This window comes from Xyrauchen texanus, chromosome 40, assembly GCF_025860055.1.
Source record: "Xyrauchen texanus isolate HMW12.3.18 chromosome 40, RBS_HiC_50CHRs, whole genome shotgun sequence".
In the NCBI taxonomy this organism is placed as follows: Eukaryota; Metazoa; Chordata; class Actinopteri; order Cypriniformes; family Catostomidae; genus Xyrauchen; species Xyrauchen texanus.
This window is the reverse complement of record NC_068315.1, coordinates 23,052,226-23,072,200: the sequence shown is the minus strand read 5'-3', so window position 1 is coordinate 23,072,200 and position 19,975 is coordinate 23,052,226. Positions and strand designations below refer to the sequence as shown.

General features: G+C 40.5%; 1 protein-coding gene across 1 annotated transcript in view; it reads left to right on the top strand.

Annotated features, from left to right (window-relative positions):
- Positions 1–12,280, top strand: part of LOC127633122 (uncharacterized) — a 69,616-nt gene extending 57,336 nt beyond the window's left edge. The window contains exons 38-47 of the mRNA XM_052112000.1: positions 635–715; positions 808–987; positions 1,225–1,496; positions 1,626–1,771; positions 1,925–2,009; positions 6,242–6,353; positions 6,899–7,024; positions 9,697–9,903; positions 10,799–10,964; positions 11,364–12,280. Coding sequence (XP_051967960.1) covers positions 635–715; positions 808–987; positions 1,225–1,496; positions 1,626–1,771; positions 1,925–2,009; positions 6,242–6,353; positions 6,899–7,024; positions 9,697–9,903; positions 10,799–10,964; positions 11,364–11,946 — 1,958 coding nt within the window. The 3' untranslated portion in view covers positions 11,947–12,280. The remainder of the gene's footprint in view (positions 1–634; positions 716–807; positions 988–1,224; positions 1,497–1,625; positions 1,772–1,924; positions 2,010–6,241; positions 6,354–6,898; positions 7,025–9,696; positions 9,904–10,798; positions 10,965–11,363) is intronic.
- The last annotated feature ends 7,695 nt before the right edge of the window (positions 12,281–19,975 follow it).

The window sequence follows — 19,975 nt, the reverse complement described above, 5'->3', positions numbered from 1 at the left end:
AATTCTCTCATAACTTACCCTTAATTCCATCCCAGATGTGTTTTCTTTCTTCAGCAGAACACAGAAGAAAAATTAAGAAGAAATATCTCAGCTCAGTAGGTCCTTAAAATGCAAGTAGATGATGATCAGATCTTTGAAGCTCCAAAAATCACAGATAGTCAGCATAAACATCATCTATAAGACTCCAGTGGTTAAATTAATGTCTTCTAAAGTGACACGATCGCTTTTGGTGTGAAAACAGATCGACATTTAAGTAATTTTTAACTATAATCCATTAAAAGAGAAATCTCCATTCACTTGCATTTTAAGGACCTACAGAGCTGAGATATTTTTCTATTTTTCTTCATATGCGTTACTGCTGAAAAAGTAAGTCATACGCGTCTGGGATGGCATGAGTGTGAGTAAATGAAGAGAGAGTTACAATTTTTGGGTGAACTATCCCTTTAACATCTTCTTTTGTATTTCACGGAAGACAGTGAGTGGGAGATTATGTTTTGATCAACATAACAGTGAATAAATTATGACAATTAAAAATGTTTGGATGAAAGATTCTTTTAACGATGGCCTGCATTGTTTCTTTTTGACTGATATTTTATTCTGGTCTTCTAATATGCTTGTCTTCCTCACAACAAAGCTGCTAAATGTAAAATACCTGTTCATGGTGAACAGGATCAAGACACTCAACTAGACGCCACCTACTGCAGCTCTCTAAAAGGTGAAATTAACTCACAGCAGCCATTTGTTGCTTATTGAGCTTGTCCTTTTCTGGTCTGTAAAGATAATTTATGTTGTTTATGATCTTAACAGAAATGGTATCTCATAAAAGAGTGTTCCCTACCAAGTCTAATGTCTGGGTCACATTAGCTCGTAAGCCCATGATTGCAGACAGCGCAAACTTGGAGAAGATCTTCAAATTGCATAGTGCGGTTTGTCTGCTTAACCTGCCCTCTGCAGTTAAGAGAGCAGCCAACAAATCCAGACATGAAGGTAATGCGTTAACAAGCCAAAATAATAAAACAAATGCTTTTGTTTTTGTGGCCAATGACCAGGCCCACAAAGTATGATTTTCACATATTCTGCATTAATTCTGTGAATTAGATTTCAACATGTTGTTTGAATGTTGCCACAGTACCTTTTTATGTTCTATATACTGTGTATTGGTTTAGCTTTTTAATGGACAATCTGGATCATTTAGAAGTAAATTTCCTGGTTTTGTTTTCTCAGGCAAGTTGCAATTTAGTGAGAAGGAGGCGTTCAGTGAGAGAGACCGAGAGTTGTTCTTGGAGATCTGTGGGATTAAAAGACTCTCCCAGTGTGTGACCACTGAAGCGCAAACTGAGAGCTACAGGCCTTGCCCTTCCATGCAGACCCTGGTGCGGCAGGTCATCCCTTACATCCAGAGGTTCATTTTCCACCATGCAGATTTTGAAGAGGTTTACAGTGAGCTGAAGGAGAGTGGGATTGCTAAACAGATCAACTCACTGAGTTTTGGACAGGTATGCACGCTAGAGGCATTTTCTTTAGAAAATGTTTCTTTGCCTGCCAACTGCTTGCTGGCTGTTGCATCATATTCTTTTAGAGGGGAGTAGAATGGAGGAAAAAAAGACAAGTTTGTGTTTTTGCAGGTTGGAAAGCTGTATATTCATTATCGCCTTGAGGTGTCAGATGGCAACGTAATCTTTGAGAGCGAAGACATTATATGTCTCCTGAAAGACAAAAAAGAACTATATATCCACAAAGATAATCTTTCAGCAAAACTGGACATCTGCAGGTAGAGTGTCTGCCATGTTCCTGTGTAGCTTGAACAAATGTTGTTTTTCAAATGACTATACAGGATATTGTCCTCGTTTTGGTTTCATAAGATGCTTGAGACAGGAATGCTAAATTATATGTCTTGCAGCTTTATCACTCTGTGTCATTGCAGAGAGCTGGTGAAGTTGTTCACCACGGAAAAGACTTTAGCAAAAGAGCTGGAGCGCTTCCTGCCGGCCCTTGTTACCAGCATAAATGTAAGTATTGTGGTAACACTTTACAATTAGGTTTCATTTGTTAGCATGAGTTAACTCATAAGTTAACATGAACTAACAATGAACAAAACTTTTACAGCATTCATTTATCTTGGTTACAATAGACAGTATTTTTAAAATTCAAAAGTTGTATTTGTTAATATTAGTTATTGCACTATGAACTAACATGAACTAACAATAAACAATTGTATTTTTTTAACAAACATTAACAAAGATTAATAAATTCTGTAATTAATATATTATTCATTATTAGTTAATGATAATTAATGCATTTACTGATGTTAACTCTTTCCCCGCCAGCGTTTTTAAAAAAAGTTGCCAGCCACCGCCAGGGTTTTTGACGATTTTCGCTAAACTTTAATGGCCCGCAGAATATTTTCTTCCATGAATATATGAAGATGCTATATATCAAAATAAAGATCTGAGCCTCTGCTTTTAGGCAAAAATTTTTTTATTTTTTATTTTTATTATTAAACGATTTTATTTTATCTTCATTTGTTCTTTTTTTATTGCCACTTGAACAGAGGTAGGTTTTGTCAAAAACAACATTTCGGACAAAAAGCTGAGAAAAAGGCATTTTTATCAAACAAGTGCTTTAGTATTAGTATGGTGTTCCACTTCACGTTTGAGACGATCGCAGTCTGTTTCTTTGATCAAAGAGTTGCGTACTCTTTCAAAACATGCGTGCGGGTCTTCCTTACCGTATACCACCTAAAACACGGATACCCGGAATATTCCGTGTTTGGCGGGGAAGCGTTTTTTCATAAAACCCGGAAAATTCCGTGTTTGGCGGGGAAAGAGTTAATAAAAGGAACTTTATTGTAAAGTGTTACCAATATTTAAATCAGAGCCTCTTTGTCGATGCTTCAGAATGTCATGAAATTATTTGTTCTAAAAGAGGAGACTGTAATTGCGGTGCCTGCAGGCAATTACAACTACTCTCATTACAGTACTTGAGTACATTTTTCACATTGTTCTACTTTTTTAAAGTATAAATAAATATTAGTACTTATACTTGAGTTGGTTACAAATGAAGTATTCAACTTCACTACAGTTATTTTTCACCAGAATTACAAAGTACAAAAAAGTACATAATAAAAAGTACAGCAAATGAGGGAAAACCCAATGTATTGTGACATGGCAGTGCAACCATTTTCAATTGTTCTAATAAGAAGAAAAGTTTCTTGAGTACTAAATTAGCACTTTAGAAAGCTTTTTTAAGGAATAGGTGACACAGTATATGCTTGCCATCATGGGAAAGAAAGAATTTAATAAATTCACTTAAACAAAATATTTCAAACCATAATAATAGTTTGCCATTAATGATTTTGGCAGTATTTTTGATCAATTTAATGCATCATTGGTGAAACAACAAAAAAGTCTTTGTGTTCTAAAAATGGAAAGTACATGCTATATATAATTTTCATAAAGTAACTTGTAATTACTTGAGTAGTTTTTTTTGGCAAACTACTTATTTACTCTTGCTTGAGTCATAATATTTCTCAGTTCTTCTACTTGTACTCAAATGAATTATTTCTTCAGTAGCAGTACTTTTACTTAAGTAACACAAATCTGTTCTCTTTATACCACTGCCTGCAGGCCATCAAAATACTGTAACACATTCACATATTAGTTATGACAGTTGTATTCCTCCAAGGTGTCTCTGTCCTTATGTTTTCAAACGCAAAGTTTTTTTTGTCAAGATTTAGTGTTTTGTGTACCTCACTTCTGAGCTTGGTACAAAATTGATGGCAAGCATAACACTAAATTCTGCCTCTTAAGTAAATTGCTAGTCTCCTTCCTAGGCTCTAGTCTCCTTGTTGTTGAAGCTGGCACTTTGAGATAAAGATGAGGAGTTATTTAGAAAAAAAATTCATACCTGGTATGCTAGATCCATATCCACTCAAGCACACACATTGGATCCTTGAGATGGGTGTTAGGCCACATGTGCACAGGTGCAATGGTGACTCATCCATCCGTGCCTCCAGAGACCAGATAGAAGAGCTTGCAGTGGTGGGGTGCATCTCAAGTGTTAAGTTCAGTTTGAACTGTGGTGCCGATTGAACACACTTTTGGAAGGACTAATAAGAACATGTGTAATCTATCACATTACAACCTACTTGCCACTTCTGATATTAAAGCTATTAAAGTCAACATTAAATCAGAACTGACCCTGTTTACTTTCTTAATGCACGTTCTTGGTTTTACTGTGAACACTTTATTGGTGTCTTTAGTTATTATTTGAAAGAAAATCATGTTCAAATAAAAATACGAAATGTCTTAGTAATCTTTAATCGAATGTAATAACTTCCTCTTCTTTTGGAATTACTTTCCTTTTCCGCTGACGTGACATGCCATATTGGTATTGGATAATGTCAGACAGCTATAGGCAAACAGCTATTTAGGCATTGGTTTAGCAAACTCGCATCAAAGTTATCGTTAATGGAAACTTATATCATTAATGGAAACTAAACATTTTATTTTAAAACTAACATAATTGAAATAACTGAAACTAAACTATGCAAATATGCATTACAATTAATATTCTCGTAATTTTCCCACCCTCATGCCATCCCAGATGTGTATGACTTTCTTTCTTCTGCCAAACAGAAACAAAGATTTTTAAAAGAATATCTCAGCTCTGTAGGTCCAAACAATGCTGTGAATTTGAAAGTAAATGGTGACCAAAATTTTGAAGCACCAAAAGTACATAAAAGAATCCATATGACTGCAGTGGTTAAATCCATATCATCAGAAGTGATTTGATAAGTGTGGATGAGAAACAGATCAATATTATTATTTTACTATAATAATAATTTTACCGCCCCCACCTCGGCTACTCAGACCACATCTCTGTTATGTTAATCCCATGTGTTAAACCCTCCATCTGGCCCTCACCCACCTAGATAAAAAGGACTCATACATTTGAATGCTGTTCATAGACTGCAGCTCAGCATTCAACACAATAATTCCTCAGCACCTGATTGGAAAGCTGAACCTACTGGGCCTGGACACCTCCCTCTGCAACTGGATCCTGGACTTCCTGACTGGGAGACCTCAGTCAGTCCGGATCGGGAGCATCTTCACCACCACCACACTGAGCACTGGCCCCCGTCTCTGAATGTGGACAAAACAAAAGAGATGGTTGTTGACTTCAGGAGAGCACATAGTGAACACTCTCCGCTGAACATCGACAGCTCCTCTGTGGAGATCGTCAAGAGCACCAAATTCCTTGGTGTTCACCTGGCGGAGAACATCACCTGGTTCCTCAACACCAATTCTATTACCAAGAAAGCCCAGCAGCGTCTCTACTCTGTTCAGAGGCTGAGAAAAGCACATCTCCCACCCCCCATCCTCACTACATTCTATATAGGGACTATTGAGAGCATCCTGAGCAGCTGCATCACTGCCTGGTTTGGGACTTGCACCGTTTCAGTCCGCAAAGCCCTGCAGAGGATAGTGAGAACAGCTGAGAAGATCATAGGGGTCTCTCTTCCCTCCATCAAAGACATTTACACAAAACGCTGCATCCGCAAAGCAACCAGCATTGTGGACGACCCCACACACCCCTCACACAAACTCTTCTCCCTCCTGCCATCTGGCAAGAGGTACCAAAGCATTCGGGCCCTCACGGCCAGACTGTGTATGTAGAAACATTGTCGTGGAGGAATGTTGTCTCATTTCGCTGTATACTGTACTAACTGTATATGGTTGAACGACAATAAAAACCACTAGAATTGACATACAGAACTGAGATAAAAATCTTTTGTTTGTGTTCTGCTGAAGAAAGTCACACATCTGGGATGGCATGAGGGTAATGATGAGTGAATTTAAATTTTTTGGTGAACTTTAACTTTAGCTTTGGCAGTCCGAAAACATAAACGTAATATACAGAAAGAAAAAATAAAAAAAATAACCAAAATTAAACTAACATTCATGGAGTGAAAACTGACAAAAAATAACCTAAATTGAACAAATAAAACACTAAATTAAAAAATTCAAGCTATAATAACCCTGACTCTATTCTCATTTGGTTCCATTCTGTGATGTAATGCCCACCTTTTACAATCCAGTTAATTCCTAATAGATAAAATGTCCCACCCTACATTTTCACGATAAATCACGATGATTTTGTTGTGATGACCACGTCACAAAACAAGGAGAAACTTCCTGCCCGTGATGCAATGTGACTTGTCTTATTGTGTATAACCCAGGACCAAGTTGATTTAAAGAGGTTGCTGTACAGGGAGAACACTCTAGAACTCCCCCCAAATGAGGAACCATGGGAGGTACCAGCACCTGTGGAACTTAAAGCAGAAGCCAACGGTGAGCACCTAGCCTGAATTTGGCAATAGGGACAGATAATATCTTCCCCTGAGTCAGAACTCTGATGCTCTTACTCACAGTGGTTTAAAAAAACGAATCTGTAGCACAGCTGCTAAATGAACAGCTCTGTTGACCCCTTTGATTTCTCTTTTCCAGTTTAATCTACTCTGCTTGCCCTCATGTCTTCATTTCCCCCGCACACATACACACACAGTGCACATATGCTAATTGGGGTGTGTTGCCGCTTTGCTCGCTGACACAAAAGCACAGCTGTTGCTAGGGCTAGGGGAAAAACTCTCTCTGTCTCTCTCTAACTCTCTTGCACATCAGCCAGACAGAGGTTAATAATCACTGTAACCACACTGTACACGCACACACACACTTACATGAGCTGAACACTTATGTTATGATTTGGGTATAATATACTATACACCTATTTGGGACTGTTTATTGTGATATAACATAACTTCTTCATTTATTGGTGTTAGTTTGAGAATAGTTGTTTTATTGCATTTAAAGAGCAGGTGTGCTTGTGTTGATTACAGTGTCATCTGTGGCCCGTCCATCAGCAGCTGTGCAGGAGGAAATGCAGACAGAACAGAATAATGAGGACAGGCTTGTGTGCTGGCCACCTAAAGCCTCTCTTAATAAAACAGGTGGCAGTAGTTCAGGTACAGACTGCAGCTGGAGAATAATGAATAAATTAAAACCTCTGAATATGATGTTGCATTTAGATGGGTGATTCTCACGAAACCTGTCAAAAAATTTTCTGGTCATATTTAACCCCAAATCAATCATATAAAAACAAAATTTGAATAAATTGTGAAATTATATTTTCCATAGAGAAGAAGGAAGCCTACATTTGATCCATTAAGATTTTATATTGTGACATTACTTTAATGGCACAAAAGCAAATTTTACCTCCCAATTCTCATTACTGGAACATGTCCGAAGGTTTTACTTTTACTATTCCCATTGATTTCCATTATACTGGATTACAGTGAAAAGATTGTGTTGTGCAATGATTTTTAAAATTAAAATCAGTGAAAATCAAAGGCAGTACCAAGGGAGTACTGCTATGATGTACAGTATTCATACTAGGGCTGTCAATCGAATACAGTCTTAAATTGAATTAATTATATGATATGCTGATTAATTCATTTAATTAATCGCAATTAAACACATATATAAATATTTACTGAGAAAATGTATAGTTTGAAACCTGAGTTTGGTTTGTTCTCTGCACAGTTGCGCATTGCCTATACAGCTGGAGTTTTGCTTACTGCCCCCTGCTGAAAACAGGTGTTACTTCAAGCTTATATTACTCATTTGGTAGGAATATTCCATATTACGGTGCAGTCACATGATTAATTGTGTTATTATTGGTTTAAAGATTATTTTTATACAATTAATCACAACGAATGAACATGTTAAATTGTCAGCCCTAATTAATACCTTACAATTTAAATAATATTTAACTTTTTCAGCATTACGGTAATGAGAATATCATGATTACCATATTTATCCACATATATATATATATATATATATATATATATATATATATATATATATATATATATATATATTTGTATAGTCTAGCACTATTACATATTACAAAAAAGATCGTATTATGTAGACCTATCTGCGTTCGCTTAGCGCTCCGTGCCCCATTTAATCCATATTATTCTATTTTATTCAAATTGAGGATTTTGTTCAAGGATTTTTACATTTTTTAGGGTGATGACGTCATAAAACATGGCGACAGACATTAGAAGCTTCATTCTAAAACCTCAATAGAAGTTTCGAATGTAAATATGACATGAAAAAAATGACATTTGGTACAGTCTAGTATGAACAGTCAGAATGACCGCTATGGCGATTCTAGTAGTTATAGAATTCTTGTAGTTCTAGCGTTAAAATGTAATGCTGGGATGTTTCATTTAAAGAGCTCTGCCTCCGCTTATTCCACAATGGTACATGCTTCTGAATGTACTTTTTTTTTTAATAATTCCCTAATACTTTGGGATCTACATAAAATAAGCCCAGTGCATCTGGGCTGATCTGTGTAATTCTTCCTCCGTCAGACGTGAACTGCTGCTCTCACGCGTCATCGTTAGGCTACAGTTTATTGTGATTTCATGTTACGTTAAATGAGATCAAACGACTATTCATCAACGAACATTTTTCTCGTCAATTTTGTATTTTCGACGATGTCAATAATGTCGACTAAACGTTTCAGCCCTAATGCCATAATTTGATTTTAAACTCACCTGCTTTAGTTGCTTGAATAAATCCCGGTGTCTTGTCTTTCAGGTGCTTTATTAAGTTTGATGTGTTTCCATCCTTTCGTCAGAAAATTGCAAAAGCAGCGTTTACAAATAGGTTTTTGCTGATCTATGATGTTTCCCTAACCTATGAATTTCCAAACCTGGCTTTTTCCACTTTTCTTTTCAACAAGATTCAGTTGAGACTCCGCAACTACTTTACTTGTCGTCATCTTTTGCTTGTGAGCGTTCGAAAGTTTCCGTCTCTGCATGGGTACCGGGGTACATACTCGGTACCCCGGTACCTCCAGAAATTCTGGTATCGTAAATAATTTTTGGTTTGAGTACCGAATTGGTACCAGAGTACCGGTATTTTTGACAACACTAAAAGAGAGTATGTTAATGACTATGTTTTTTCCACATTGTGGTAATGAGATATGATAATGACCATCTTTTATCCATATTGCGGTAATGAAAATATCATAATGGCCATGAGAATATCATAATGTCCATCTTTTTTATACCGCGCTAATGAAAAAATCTTAATGACCATCTTTTATCCACATTGTGGTAATGAAAATATCATAATGACCATCTTTTTTTACATTTCTGTAATGAGAATATCAACATGACCATCTTTTTTTACATTTCTGTAATGAGAATATCAACATGACCATCTTTTTTCACACTGCGGTAATGAAAATATAATGACCATCTTTTTTATATTGCAGTAATGAGAATATAATGGTCATCTTTTATCCACATGTGGTAATGAAAATATCAAAATGACCATTTTTTCACATTGCGGTAATGAGAATATCATAATGACCATCTTTTATCCAAATTGTGTTAAAGAGAATATCATAATAGGACCAGGACATTTTCTTGACAGGTTTGGTGAGAATCACCTAGAATGTCTTGATGGGATGTTGAATGTAACCGGGTGTTCCATCCGATTAGACTTTGTTGCACATCATGTACATTGTTGTCAATAATTAGTGTCCTTTGAAGCCTGATCACATTTAAACATTTACATATTCTAAAGGTTATAAAGTATGTATGTTTTGTGGATTCAGGCAGCCAGGCTGTTGAGGAGGTGATGAAGATGTGGCCTCCTCCTGCTTCTCTGGCTCCTGTGAAATTGTCATTTGGCCATGCAACTGAGGGAGGCTCATCCAACTTGAGCATCCATCAACGAACTGGAGAACCTCCAGTCCGTGTAGATCTAGGAGCTCATCATGTGCAGGGTCCCAAGCCTAGTGACAACACCCCATGCACCACAGGTCAGCACACTCTTTTGATTAAAAAAGAATCAGAATCAGAACGAGCTTTAAAACGCTGCTTTCACGCATGCTTGTGGCGGGATATAAACACACCAGAATAAACAAGGAAAACTCCCGCTGCGAGGAGAAAGGCTTAAAGTTGATAAAGAACGCTTCTAAATTAGGACAGCACAACTTCTTCAATGCTATTACATCTGTACACCAACATTCGTTGATATAAAATCATGTTCCACTGCCTCTCGTTTCCCCCAATGATTCTACAATGCGATCCGCTCGGAACAGCTGGAAGCCTGGCAGATGAAATGCACTGTCCGGGATGGCTTCATTCAGACAGTTTTCTGTGAAACACAGAGCAGCGGAGTTAGAAAAGTCCTTATTTGTTTGAACAGAAGCAGTTTGTCCATTTTATTGGCAAGGGAACAGACATTTGCCAGATGAATACTCAGCAGTGGAGTCCTAAAGCTGCATTGACGAAGCTTCACAAGCGCACTGGCTCACTTTCCTCTCGTGCGTCGTTTGGATCGCTTGTAGAGTGCCGCTGCACCTCCAAATTAGATGTCTAATAAAACGTCTGAATAATCAAACACCGACAAAAAAATATCAGGTATGCTCTGCCGAATATTCAGCAGTTCATCCCTGGTGAAACTGATTGGGAAAGAGTGACAAAAAACATGACAAACAGAAGTAACAAAAACGCTAGAGAACTCTACACTGAAGCAGCCATCTTTGGCGCCATCTTGAAACTTGCTGTCCAGCAGTTATATGAGTCGAGTTAAAGGCAGGTGGCCACGCATTTTGCTGTGTAATTATTGTAGACAAATTGTGTTGTCCACCAAATGTTACCATGTCACATTTTTATTGTTTTAACACTTTAATCATGGTCTTGGTCCTACAGAGATAAAGGAAGAGGTCACTGAGCAGGACGTCCAGCCTGTGGTTGGTCCTCAGCAACATGTGAATTCAAAAGCTACTTCAGATGAACAAGGAAAAACTGCACTGGACAAAATCAACCTATCGCCTTCAACAGTAGATCAACACAGCCCACAGCCACCCTCACTGCAGTATGTGTTTGTTTCTGATTGTGAAATGTAAATTATGTTATCATTATCTCACCCTCATTTCGTTCCAAACCTGCATGACTTTCTTTGTTCCATGGAACACGAAAGGGGATTTTTTTTGGTTTAGAGGTTTTCCATATAATGAAAGAGAATGATGTGATTCAAGTGATGTCAAGCCCAAAAAGGACACAAAGCATCATAAAAGTGGTCCATACAACTAGTGCACTATATTCCATATCTTCTCAAATCCTTAGAATTGCGTGTAAAGAACAGAAGAAATTGAAGTTATTGCAATCCTTTAATTTTGACTGGGGTTTGTTTCTGTTGTTGCTTCTTGCTTTTCATGTTTTTAATGTGCATGTTCACTTAATTTTGAAATTATTTCACTTCTTTCTTATCCAGTGGCCATAATCCAACTCGGGTTTTGTCAAGCCAGTTCCAGGGAGCTGAAAGTCTACAGCGTCCACCTGTGGCACTTGACAGTGCAGTGTGGACCAAACCGCTGACTCCAGAGGCAGTCCTGGAGGATCTTGTTCTGGACTGTTCCCTGCCCCAAACTCTGGTGCTCTCCAAAGAATTTGATGATACAGTCTGTATTGGACAGTGGGGAGAGCAGCTGGTTTTCTCCTTCCTTTCTCACTGGAAAGCGAATGGAGATCCTACTGGTCCAACAGAAATCACTTGGTTCAATGAGACAGGAGAGAGCGGCCATCCATGTGACTTTAAGCTAACCTTTGCAAATCAGGGGCAAAGAGCCGATAGAGCTCAAGAGATCTTTGTAGAGGTCAAGACCACGGTCAAAAGAGAGAGGCACTTCATCCACATGTCTGCAAATGAGCTGGATTTTGCACTTAAGGAGAAAGAGAAATATCACATATATAGAGTCTATGGAGCTGGCGATGTACAGAATGTTCGCCTCTGTCGCATTAAGAACCTCGCCCAGCATCTGCATTCCAAGTCTTTAGAACTGTTTTTATTTGTGTAGCCATCTTTCTACCTTTCCAAGTTCATAGTTGATTTTACACTAGAATTATAATAGAATAACATTTCTGTACACTGTTAAATTTGAAATTCTTGCTAGTTTGTATTCAATTCTTTGTTCTTAACTCGTAATGTTTGTACCGACACATGATATTGCACTTTTTATTGGCCAGTTTGGGTGGACAAGAGGTAGAAATCTAAGTGGTTCTCTCTGTTAACTTGTTTGTTAAATTTTCATGTAATCGTAAAACCTGTGGTTTCATAAACTTGGATTTAATGATGTAACTTTACTGTTTGGAATGCCTTTATCAATTCAGTAAATAAAATAAACTTTATAAAAGGGCATATTATTTGAAGTCTGTCTGTATTTATTCTGTCCAATCAAACAATATGAATGTGATTATTCCATTAGGGGCACTTATGACTAATTACAATGTTTACAAATTAAGCTTCTTACTACGTTTCATCTTCGTTAAAAAAAAAAAATCACTTTTTGCACTAAAGATCAGATCATAGCCTTGATCAACCTTGAAATGGATTTTGGTATACGTGGTGATGACATTTCTCACTTCTTTCTTCAACAAAAGGTAGCTAGCATTCAAGGTACCTTTTTTATTTTATTAGAATAATAATTTCTAAATTAAAATTCTGAAACCAGAACGGATTTGGCAATGACACCTAATAAACATTTCTGATCTTTAAAGCTCCCCTCACTTTTTTTTCCCCTTCACATTTCATTTCCATCATACAACCATTTTTGGGAAAAAAAAAAAATTCATGTGATGGTAATGACAGCAGTATTGAGCACCGCAAATTATTATTGTACAAAAAAACTAAGTAAAATACAAATTTTTAACAAAGTTCCTAGAATAAATGTGCTAAGTAGAATTCCCCTTATTTTATTTATTTATTTTTGTATACATGTATACGCTTATTAGAGAGGGGAAGTACAAACAGGGGCAGGTCTACGTGGTGGCCAGGGCGGGCACTGGCCCCCCCTGAAATTCGATTGGCCACCCCAGGTGCCCAATCAGTTTATAGACTCTACTGAAGTTCGTGATTCAAAAATTCTTTTTTTTTTTAAAGCTTAATAAAGTCATCTTTATTGCCAAAAAAAACGATACAAATCACAAGTGACTTATCAAAATATACATAACAATTTTCTCAAATAAGTACTGTCTACAATTGCCGTAAATTGTTTCGACATAATTTTTTTATTTTATTTTTTATTATCCTTCAACAACACAAACAAACAAGGTACATCAACAAATCTCTGAATACAACCTCAATTGTTCAGCCATAGGTTGAGCATAGCTAGTACAAAGAACAGAAAACACACTATGAACAAACCAATAATTAAATAAAAAAAATAAAAAATGAAAAAAATAAATAAATAAAAAGGGATTTTAAAATTAATTTAAACATATCCAAAAGAGAAATCAGTTTAAGGGCTTTCTGATTTTTAAGAAATTTTAAAGATTTGCACAAGAGTTTAACCTCATTCATCCAGTGATTAAAGTTGGGTTTAGATTTAAACCATCTGCATTTATGAATGAAAAACTTTCCAAAACATGACAAGAAATTAATAACAAAATCACAATCTTTGTTTTCCAGACAAACACCAAACCTAATTAACTTCCACGTGAGAGGTGGGAGTTCAACCCTCCTAGACCTTAACCAATTCTGCAGCTCACTCCAAAAGGGTTGCACCAGATCACAATCAAAGACGGCATGCTCTAGATTTTCAATATTTGTTTCACAAAAAAACACAATTATTCACATCAAAATTACATTTCAATCTTAAAAATTCTTTAGTAGGATAAATCTCATTTAAAATGTTGAAGTTCACCTCCTTAGCTTTAGGAGGGAGAGGAAAAGACAAATAATTTTTCCTAATTTTTTTTATTTCAACCTTATCAAAATCTTTAAGCAGGTATTCCCGTCTAATTGGGTTTGGGTAATAAGCCTGTAAAAAAAAAATTCTAATGACTCTATTTGTACATTTTTTATCACAAAAATCATAACCTTATAAGGAGAGCTGTCTTTTGGAGTACAACATGTCTTCTTTAACATTTATCTTAACGGAATTGGAATAGCTCTAATCATTCTATTAAAAATATTAACGGTACACTGTACTTGGAATTTCTCACAAAACTCTCTATACAGTAACACATTTCCATTATCATCCAAGAAATGGGCAATAGCCCAAATCCCTTTAGATATCCATTCCTCAAGATATACAGATTTTCTGCCAAACTTTATATATCTACTATTCCAAACTGGAGTGTTGTGAGGAGTGAAGTTATGTGTGAACAATAGTTTCCAATAGAGCAGCACTTGCTGATGGAAGGCTGAAAGTTTAACTGGTGACCAGGTGCACTCAAAGTCACAACATAACAGAAAGTGTATTCCCCCCAGTTTGTTAAAGATAGCATTGGGGACAATAAACCAAAAGGAGTGGCTATTTTGAATGAAGGATTTTAACCATTTCAATTTCAAAACACCATTCATAATGTCAAAAACGATAGCATTCACCCCACCGTCTTCATATTTTTTAATCATGTCCTCCTTTATAATGTACTGACACTTATTTCTCCAAATAAATTTAAAATTCACCTTATTTATTAATGTAATCATTCGTGTTGATATGGGCAAGGAGAAGGCTGGATAGATGAGTCTGGACAAACTATCCATTTTAGATAAAAGAACCCTTCCAAAAATGGTAAGATCCCTCTGCAGCCATCTATTCAATATGGACTTACATTTATCTATGTTATTCAACACATTTTTATTCTCTATAACATCTTTATCTTTAGAAATAATAATCCCCAAATATTTAACTTCCCTTTTAATTTGTATATTAGATAATGACTGCAAAGGAAACTCATGCAGTGTTAACATTACACATTTGTTTAGGTTTAAATGTGCTCCGAAGCTTTAGAAAACCGGTTAATCGAATGTAAAGCTAATGGAATTTTATATTTATTCTTTAGAAACACTGTTGTATCGTCAGCAAACTGGCTTATAAGTATATGTCTATCCAACACTGAAAGACCTTCAATACCATTATTTTTAATCAATATAGATAATAACTCTGCAACCATTATAAATAATAATGGTGAGCTTGCCAGTCACCACCGAAACAGAAGAATCCAGCTGTTTTAGTTGAGGTCTGCCTTCTTTCTTTTTCGACTGTTTTCTTCTCTTTCTGCTACTGTTTTTATTGTTTCTAAACTAAAGACTGTTCTTTAATATATTAGCAGAGCACAATGTAATGGTTCCATATTTTATTTTTAAACTGTGGTGTTTTCATTTGAACTGTTACAGTGCTAAAACTTTAACTCTGTGTTACTCAGATTTTTTGTAAATTAATCTGAAAGAAATGTTGAATGAAACACTATTATGTTTTGGCCAAACCATTTGAATTATTACAGTGGGGGGAATTGTTTTTTTTTAATTATTATTATTATTTGAAAGAGATTGTGAAAACTACTGTATATTGTAATGGCCAAACTAATTAAAAGAAAATAGTTGACATCGTTTCTGCTTCTGGGTTTTTAAAATTGCTCATTATTAAAATTGCTTTTATTTTATAAACTTGTTAGTTTTATGAAAACACTAAAAATAATAAACACTGGCTCTCAAATTTAACTTAATGGATATATACAGGGATGACAAAAACGTTTGGTTACGTATGTAACCTCCGTTCCCCGAGGGAGGGAACAACAAGTTGTGTTAGAGAAGCGACACTAGGGGTCTCTCTTGAGCGCCGATATTCACCTTTGATCTATTGAAAAGGGCCAATGGGAGTTGGCAGTCAGTATTTGCATACCCCGCCCCCGGACATATGGGTATTTAAGCGGGGCAAATACGGGAGTTCATTCAGGATTTTTCTGAGGAGCCGGAAATGGTCCGGCCACAACAGTGGCTCGGTTCAGCGACATGGCGGAGGAAAGACACAACGTGTCGTTCCCTCCCTCGGGGAACGGAGGTACGTGCAGCCAGGTACAGACGATGCGCGGCACTGGATGAAATCCCTGCCCGCCTCTGTATCGGCGGTTCACGTACACGGTTCAGCGCATGGCAAGATTGGCGATCAGCAGGGCCGTCTTAAGAGAGAGGGCCCTGAGTCCAATTGATTCAAGCGGCTCGAAGGGATGGGATTCAACCTCCGGGCGCCTCTCAGGAACCTGAGGATCAGGTCGTGCTTGCCCAAAGACTTGCCGTCTACAGGATTGTGGTGGGCGGCAATGGCGGCAACATACACCTTGAGGGTGGACGGGGACAGCCTCCTGTCCAGCCTCTCCTGTAGGAACAGGAGCACTGACTTGATAGCGCATCTCTGCGGGTCTTCAGTTCGGGAAGAACACCAATCTGCAAACAAGCGCCACTTTAGGGCGTGATGGTGCCTGGTAGAAGGGGCTCTGGCTTGGTTGATTGTATTCACAACGGTCGACGGTAAGCCAGCTAGCTCTTCCGCGTCCCATCCAGGGACCAGACGTGGAGGTTCCAGAGGTCTGGGCGTGGGTGCCAGAGCGTGCCCCGTCCCTGAGAGAGGAGGTCCTTTCTCAGGGGAATTTGCCAGGGAGGAGCTGTCGCGAGAAGCCTGAGTTCCTAGAACCAAGTCCGAGTGGGCCAGTAGGGGGCCACTAACGTGACTTGCTCCTCGTCCTCCCTGACTTTGCACAGCACCGGTGCAAGAAGGCTCACTGGGGGAAATGCGTACTTGCGCAGCCCCGAGCATGGGACCACTGTGCCTGGCTTGAAGGAAGCGAGGCAGTCCAGCACCGACTGAGCACGCTCGCTCGTGAGACGTGCTGTCATTGAGACTGAGTCTAACTCCAACCCGAGAAAAGAGATGCTCTGAACCGGAGTGAGCTTGCTCTTTTCCCAGTTGACCTGAAGCCCCAAGCGGCTGAGGTGCCGGAGCACCTGGTCTCTCTGTGTGTGCATAGTAACTCTCGAGAGTGTGCTAGGATGAGCCAGTCGTCGAGGTAGTTGAGAAATGCAGATGCCGGCTACTCGTAGCGGGGCAAGGGCCGCCTCTGCGACTTTCGTAAAGATGCGAGGGGACAGAGACAGGCCGAAGGGGAGGACTTTGTACTGGAACGCCTGGCCGTCGAACGCGAACCGTAAGAAGGGTCAGTGTCCTGGCAGAATTGAGACGTGGAAGTACGCGTCCTTCAGGTCTACCGCTGCGAACCAATCTAGATGCTGAACGCCAGCCAGAATATTTCTCTGCGTGAGCATTTTGAACGGGAGTTTTAACAAGGCCCGATTGAAAACTCGCAAGTCCAGGATTGGTCGTAAGCCGCCGCCTTTCTTGGGTACAATGAAGTAAGGGCTGTAGAAACCCTTCCTCATTTCGGTTGGAGGGACGGGCTCTACCGCGCCCTTGGCTAAGAGGGTTGTGATTTCCGCGGATGCCCCTGAAGGGGGGCGGGAGCCGGGCAAACTGAATTGCGTAACCGAGTCGAATGGTCCGGTGCAGCCAGCGTGATGCGTTGGGAAGCGAAAGCCACGCTTCCCAGCTCTACGCTAGGGGCACCAAAGGGACGAGTATTTTGGACGTACCTGGCGGGGCCTCGCAGCGGGGCGGAACAGGTAATGCAGTGTCGGGCGGCTTCGTTGCAGCCTGAGGCTGAGGTGCTGAGAATAGACTCAAAGCACTTACCTTGCTCCGCGCACCCGGCAGGGGGCGGGTTCGTGACTGAGGAGGAGGTCTGATGTTGGCATCCTCTGGACTCGTCTGAACCGGCCGGCCGGGGGACAGTCGTGGGCAGGTGGAAGGCGGGATCGCCACGTCCGGTGTACCGGGACTGTCGTAATCTGAAAGCAGATTGCCGTGAGAACGGCATTTGGGGGCCAGGTGACCCAGAGGCAAAGGAAATAGCTCTATTATTGAGAATGTGGAAAGTGTAAAAACAAAGGATTCTCCTCCCGGCCCTCCACCGGGGAATGGAGAGGTCTTACCACCTCCGGAGCTAACGTCTGGGAGGCTTCCGGGTCCTCGAGGGGGTCCGTGAGACGAGGGGGCGTCCTCTTTCTGCGGGGAGCTCAACGCGGGGCTGAGAGCTAGGCCCACTCTCATTCGTTGAGGCGGAGCACCACTTCCTTTCTTCCTTGAAAGCCACAGGAGGACGCCCTCGGCGAGCAGACAGGGCATGGCCCCTGGTGGCAGGTTTGCGGCGGGGCAGGACGTGTGACCTGGCCTCCGTCTGTTTCTTCACCACTGAGGACTGCTGGGTGGAGTCATCAGGTGGTGTCGCCGAATGGAGCTGGGAGACTGGAGAGTTTTGAGAACGCGTGCTTTGTCTACCTCCTGTACTACGACCAGATCCAGTCCATTTGTTATGTTTCTGGACCACGAGGGTGGACATCGCCTGTCCGAGTGCAGTTCCTGCAGCACGTCAAGAACAGGACTACCCAAGTGCAAATCTTGAAGTGCCTTGGCCCGGTGGACTTGCAGGGAGGGGCCATAGCATGCAGGGGGGGAGCGGTCTGGGACCGTTCTACCGCCGAGGGTAGTGAGAGCGGAGGAGCGAAGAAGCTTGGCTCGCTCAGCTCGTCGTGCACGTCCGGGAAGGAACGGGGGGGGGGCGGCTGTGTGCGGCGCACCAGCCCGTGAATCATCAAGCCCGGGGAAGCATAGCGGATCTCCGTGCGTCAGGCTCAGACTGGGCAAGCAGACCCGTAGGTGGTGGCCCAGGCGAGTTATCTGCATCCGATGCCGCTGTGACGCTCTCCGATTCAGCGGTGATGTCGTCATCCAATGTCCGGGAGCTCCAGGGACCGGGCGGCCGGCCGTTAGGCGGACCGCGCTTATCCCGAGCTTGTGAGGGGAGCAAGCAAGCGTGCAGGGGGGGCGCTGGGGGTTTCGAGCGGTTTTTACCCGGCGAAACGCAGTCCGCCATTATCCCGGGATCATCTTCATGCGTCAATCCCGTAGGAAGGAGGCAAGGAGCGGAGGGCAGCTGAAGTGGCTTTCTTCCTCACAAGAAAGCAGAGATCGCAACGCTGCTGCAGCTATGTTCTCACTGAAAACATAACCCATTGGAGAGCATGCTCATCCCGAGCCCGGACGGAAAACAGCAAGCGTGCCGGGGAGGTGGGGGGTTTCAAGGGGGTTCACCCGGCGAAACGCAGCCCGTCATTGACCCCAGATCGTTTTCATCGCCCGCGTCCTCAATCCCGTGGGAAGGAGGCGAGGCGCGCGGCTGAAGCGGCTCTCTCTCACTACAAGAGAAAGCCTACGACCGCAATGCTGTCATGCCTATGTTTTCATACTGAAAACATAGACCATTCATAAAAAACGCTGCCTGCGTGTTTCGCAACCCAGGTACGCCAGGCGGTTTTTATGACCGTCAGAGGTGGGGAGAAATCACCGCCTCCAAAAACTACACAGAGGCGGAAAGGCATCTTCAGAAAGATGCATCCTGAAAAGGACGTTCAACGCCGCTGTGTTTGCTCTTTTAAAGAAATTTACTCTTTTAAGGAAAATAACTCTTTTAATATACACAGTGTGCGCTGTCGAAGTGCTCAGGGGCAACAATGCACGCCGTGCAAAGTGAAGGAGAAAGCCGCTGTTGTGCGCCGTCAAGATCCAACAGCATGCAGATCGTCAGAGGAAACAGGAATGTTTTATAGTGGTGTGTAAACTCGAAGCAACTGCAGACAGACCATCGGCTCCGAAGAAATTTTCTGAATGAACTCCCGTATTTGCCCCGCTTAAATACCCGTATGTCCGGGGGCAGGGTATGCAAATACTGACTGCCAACTCCCATTGGCCCTTTTCAATAGATCAGAGGTGAATATCGGCGCTCAAGAGAGACCCCTAGTGTCGCTTCTCCGACACAACGTGGAGAGAGCGACAGAAGGGGAAACTAAATTAATAAAAAATGTGCTTTATTACTACATTTGTTTACAAGTAACTTTATTCAAGTTAAAAAAATAATAAAATCAATAGGATTTACGTAATATACTGTAGAATTTAGCTTTTTTTTTTGGTCACTGGCGGCCACCCCGTTTGGAGG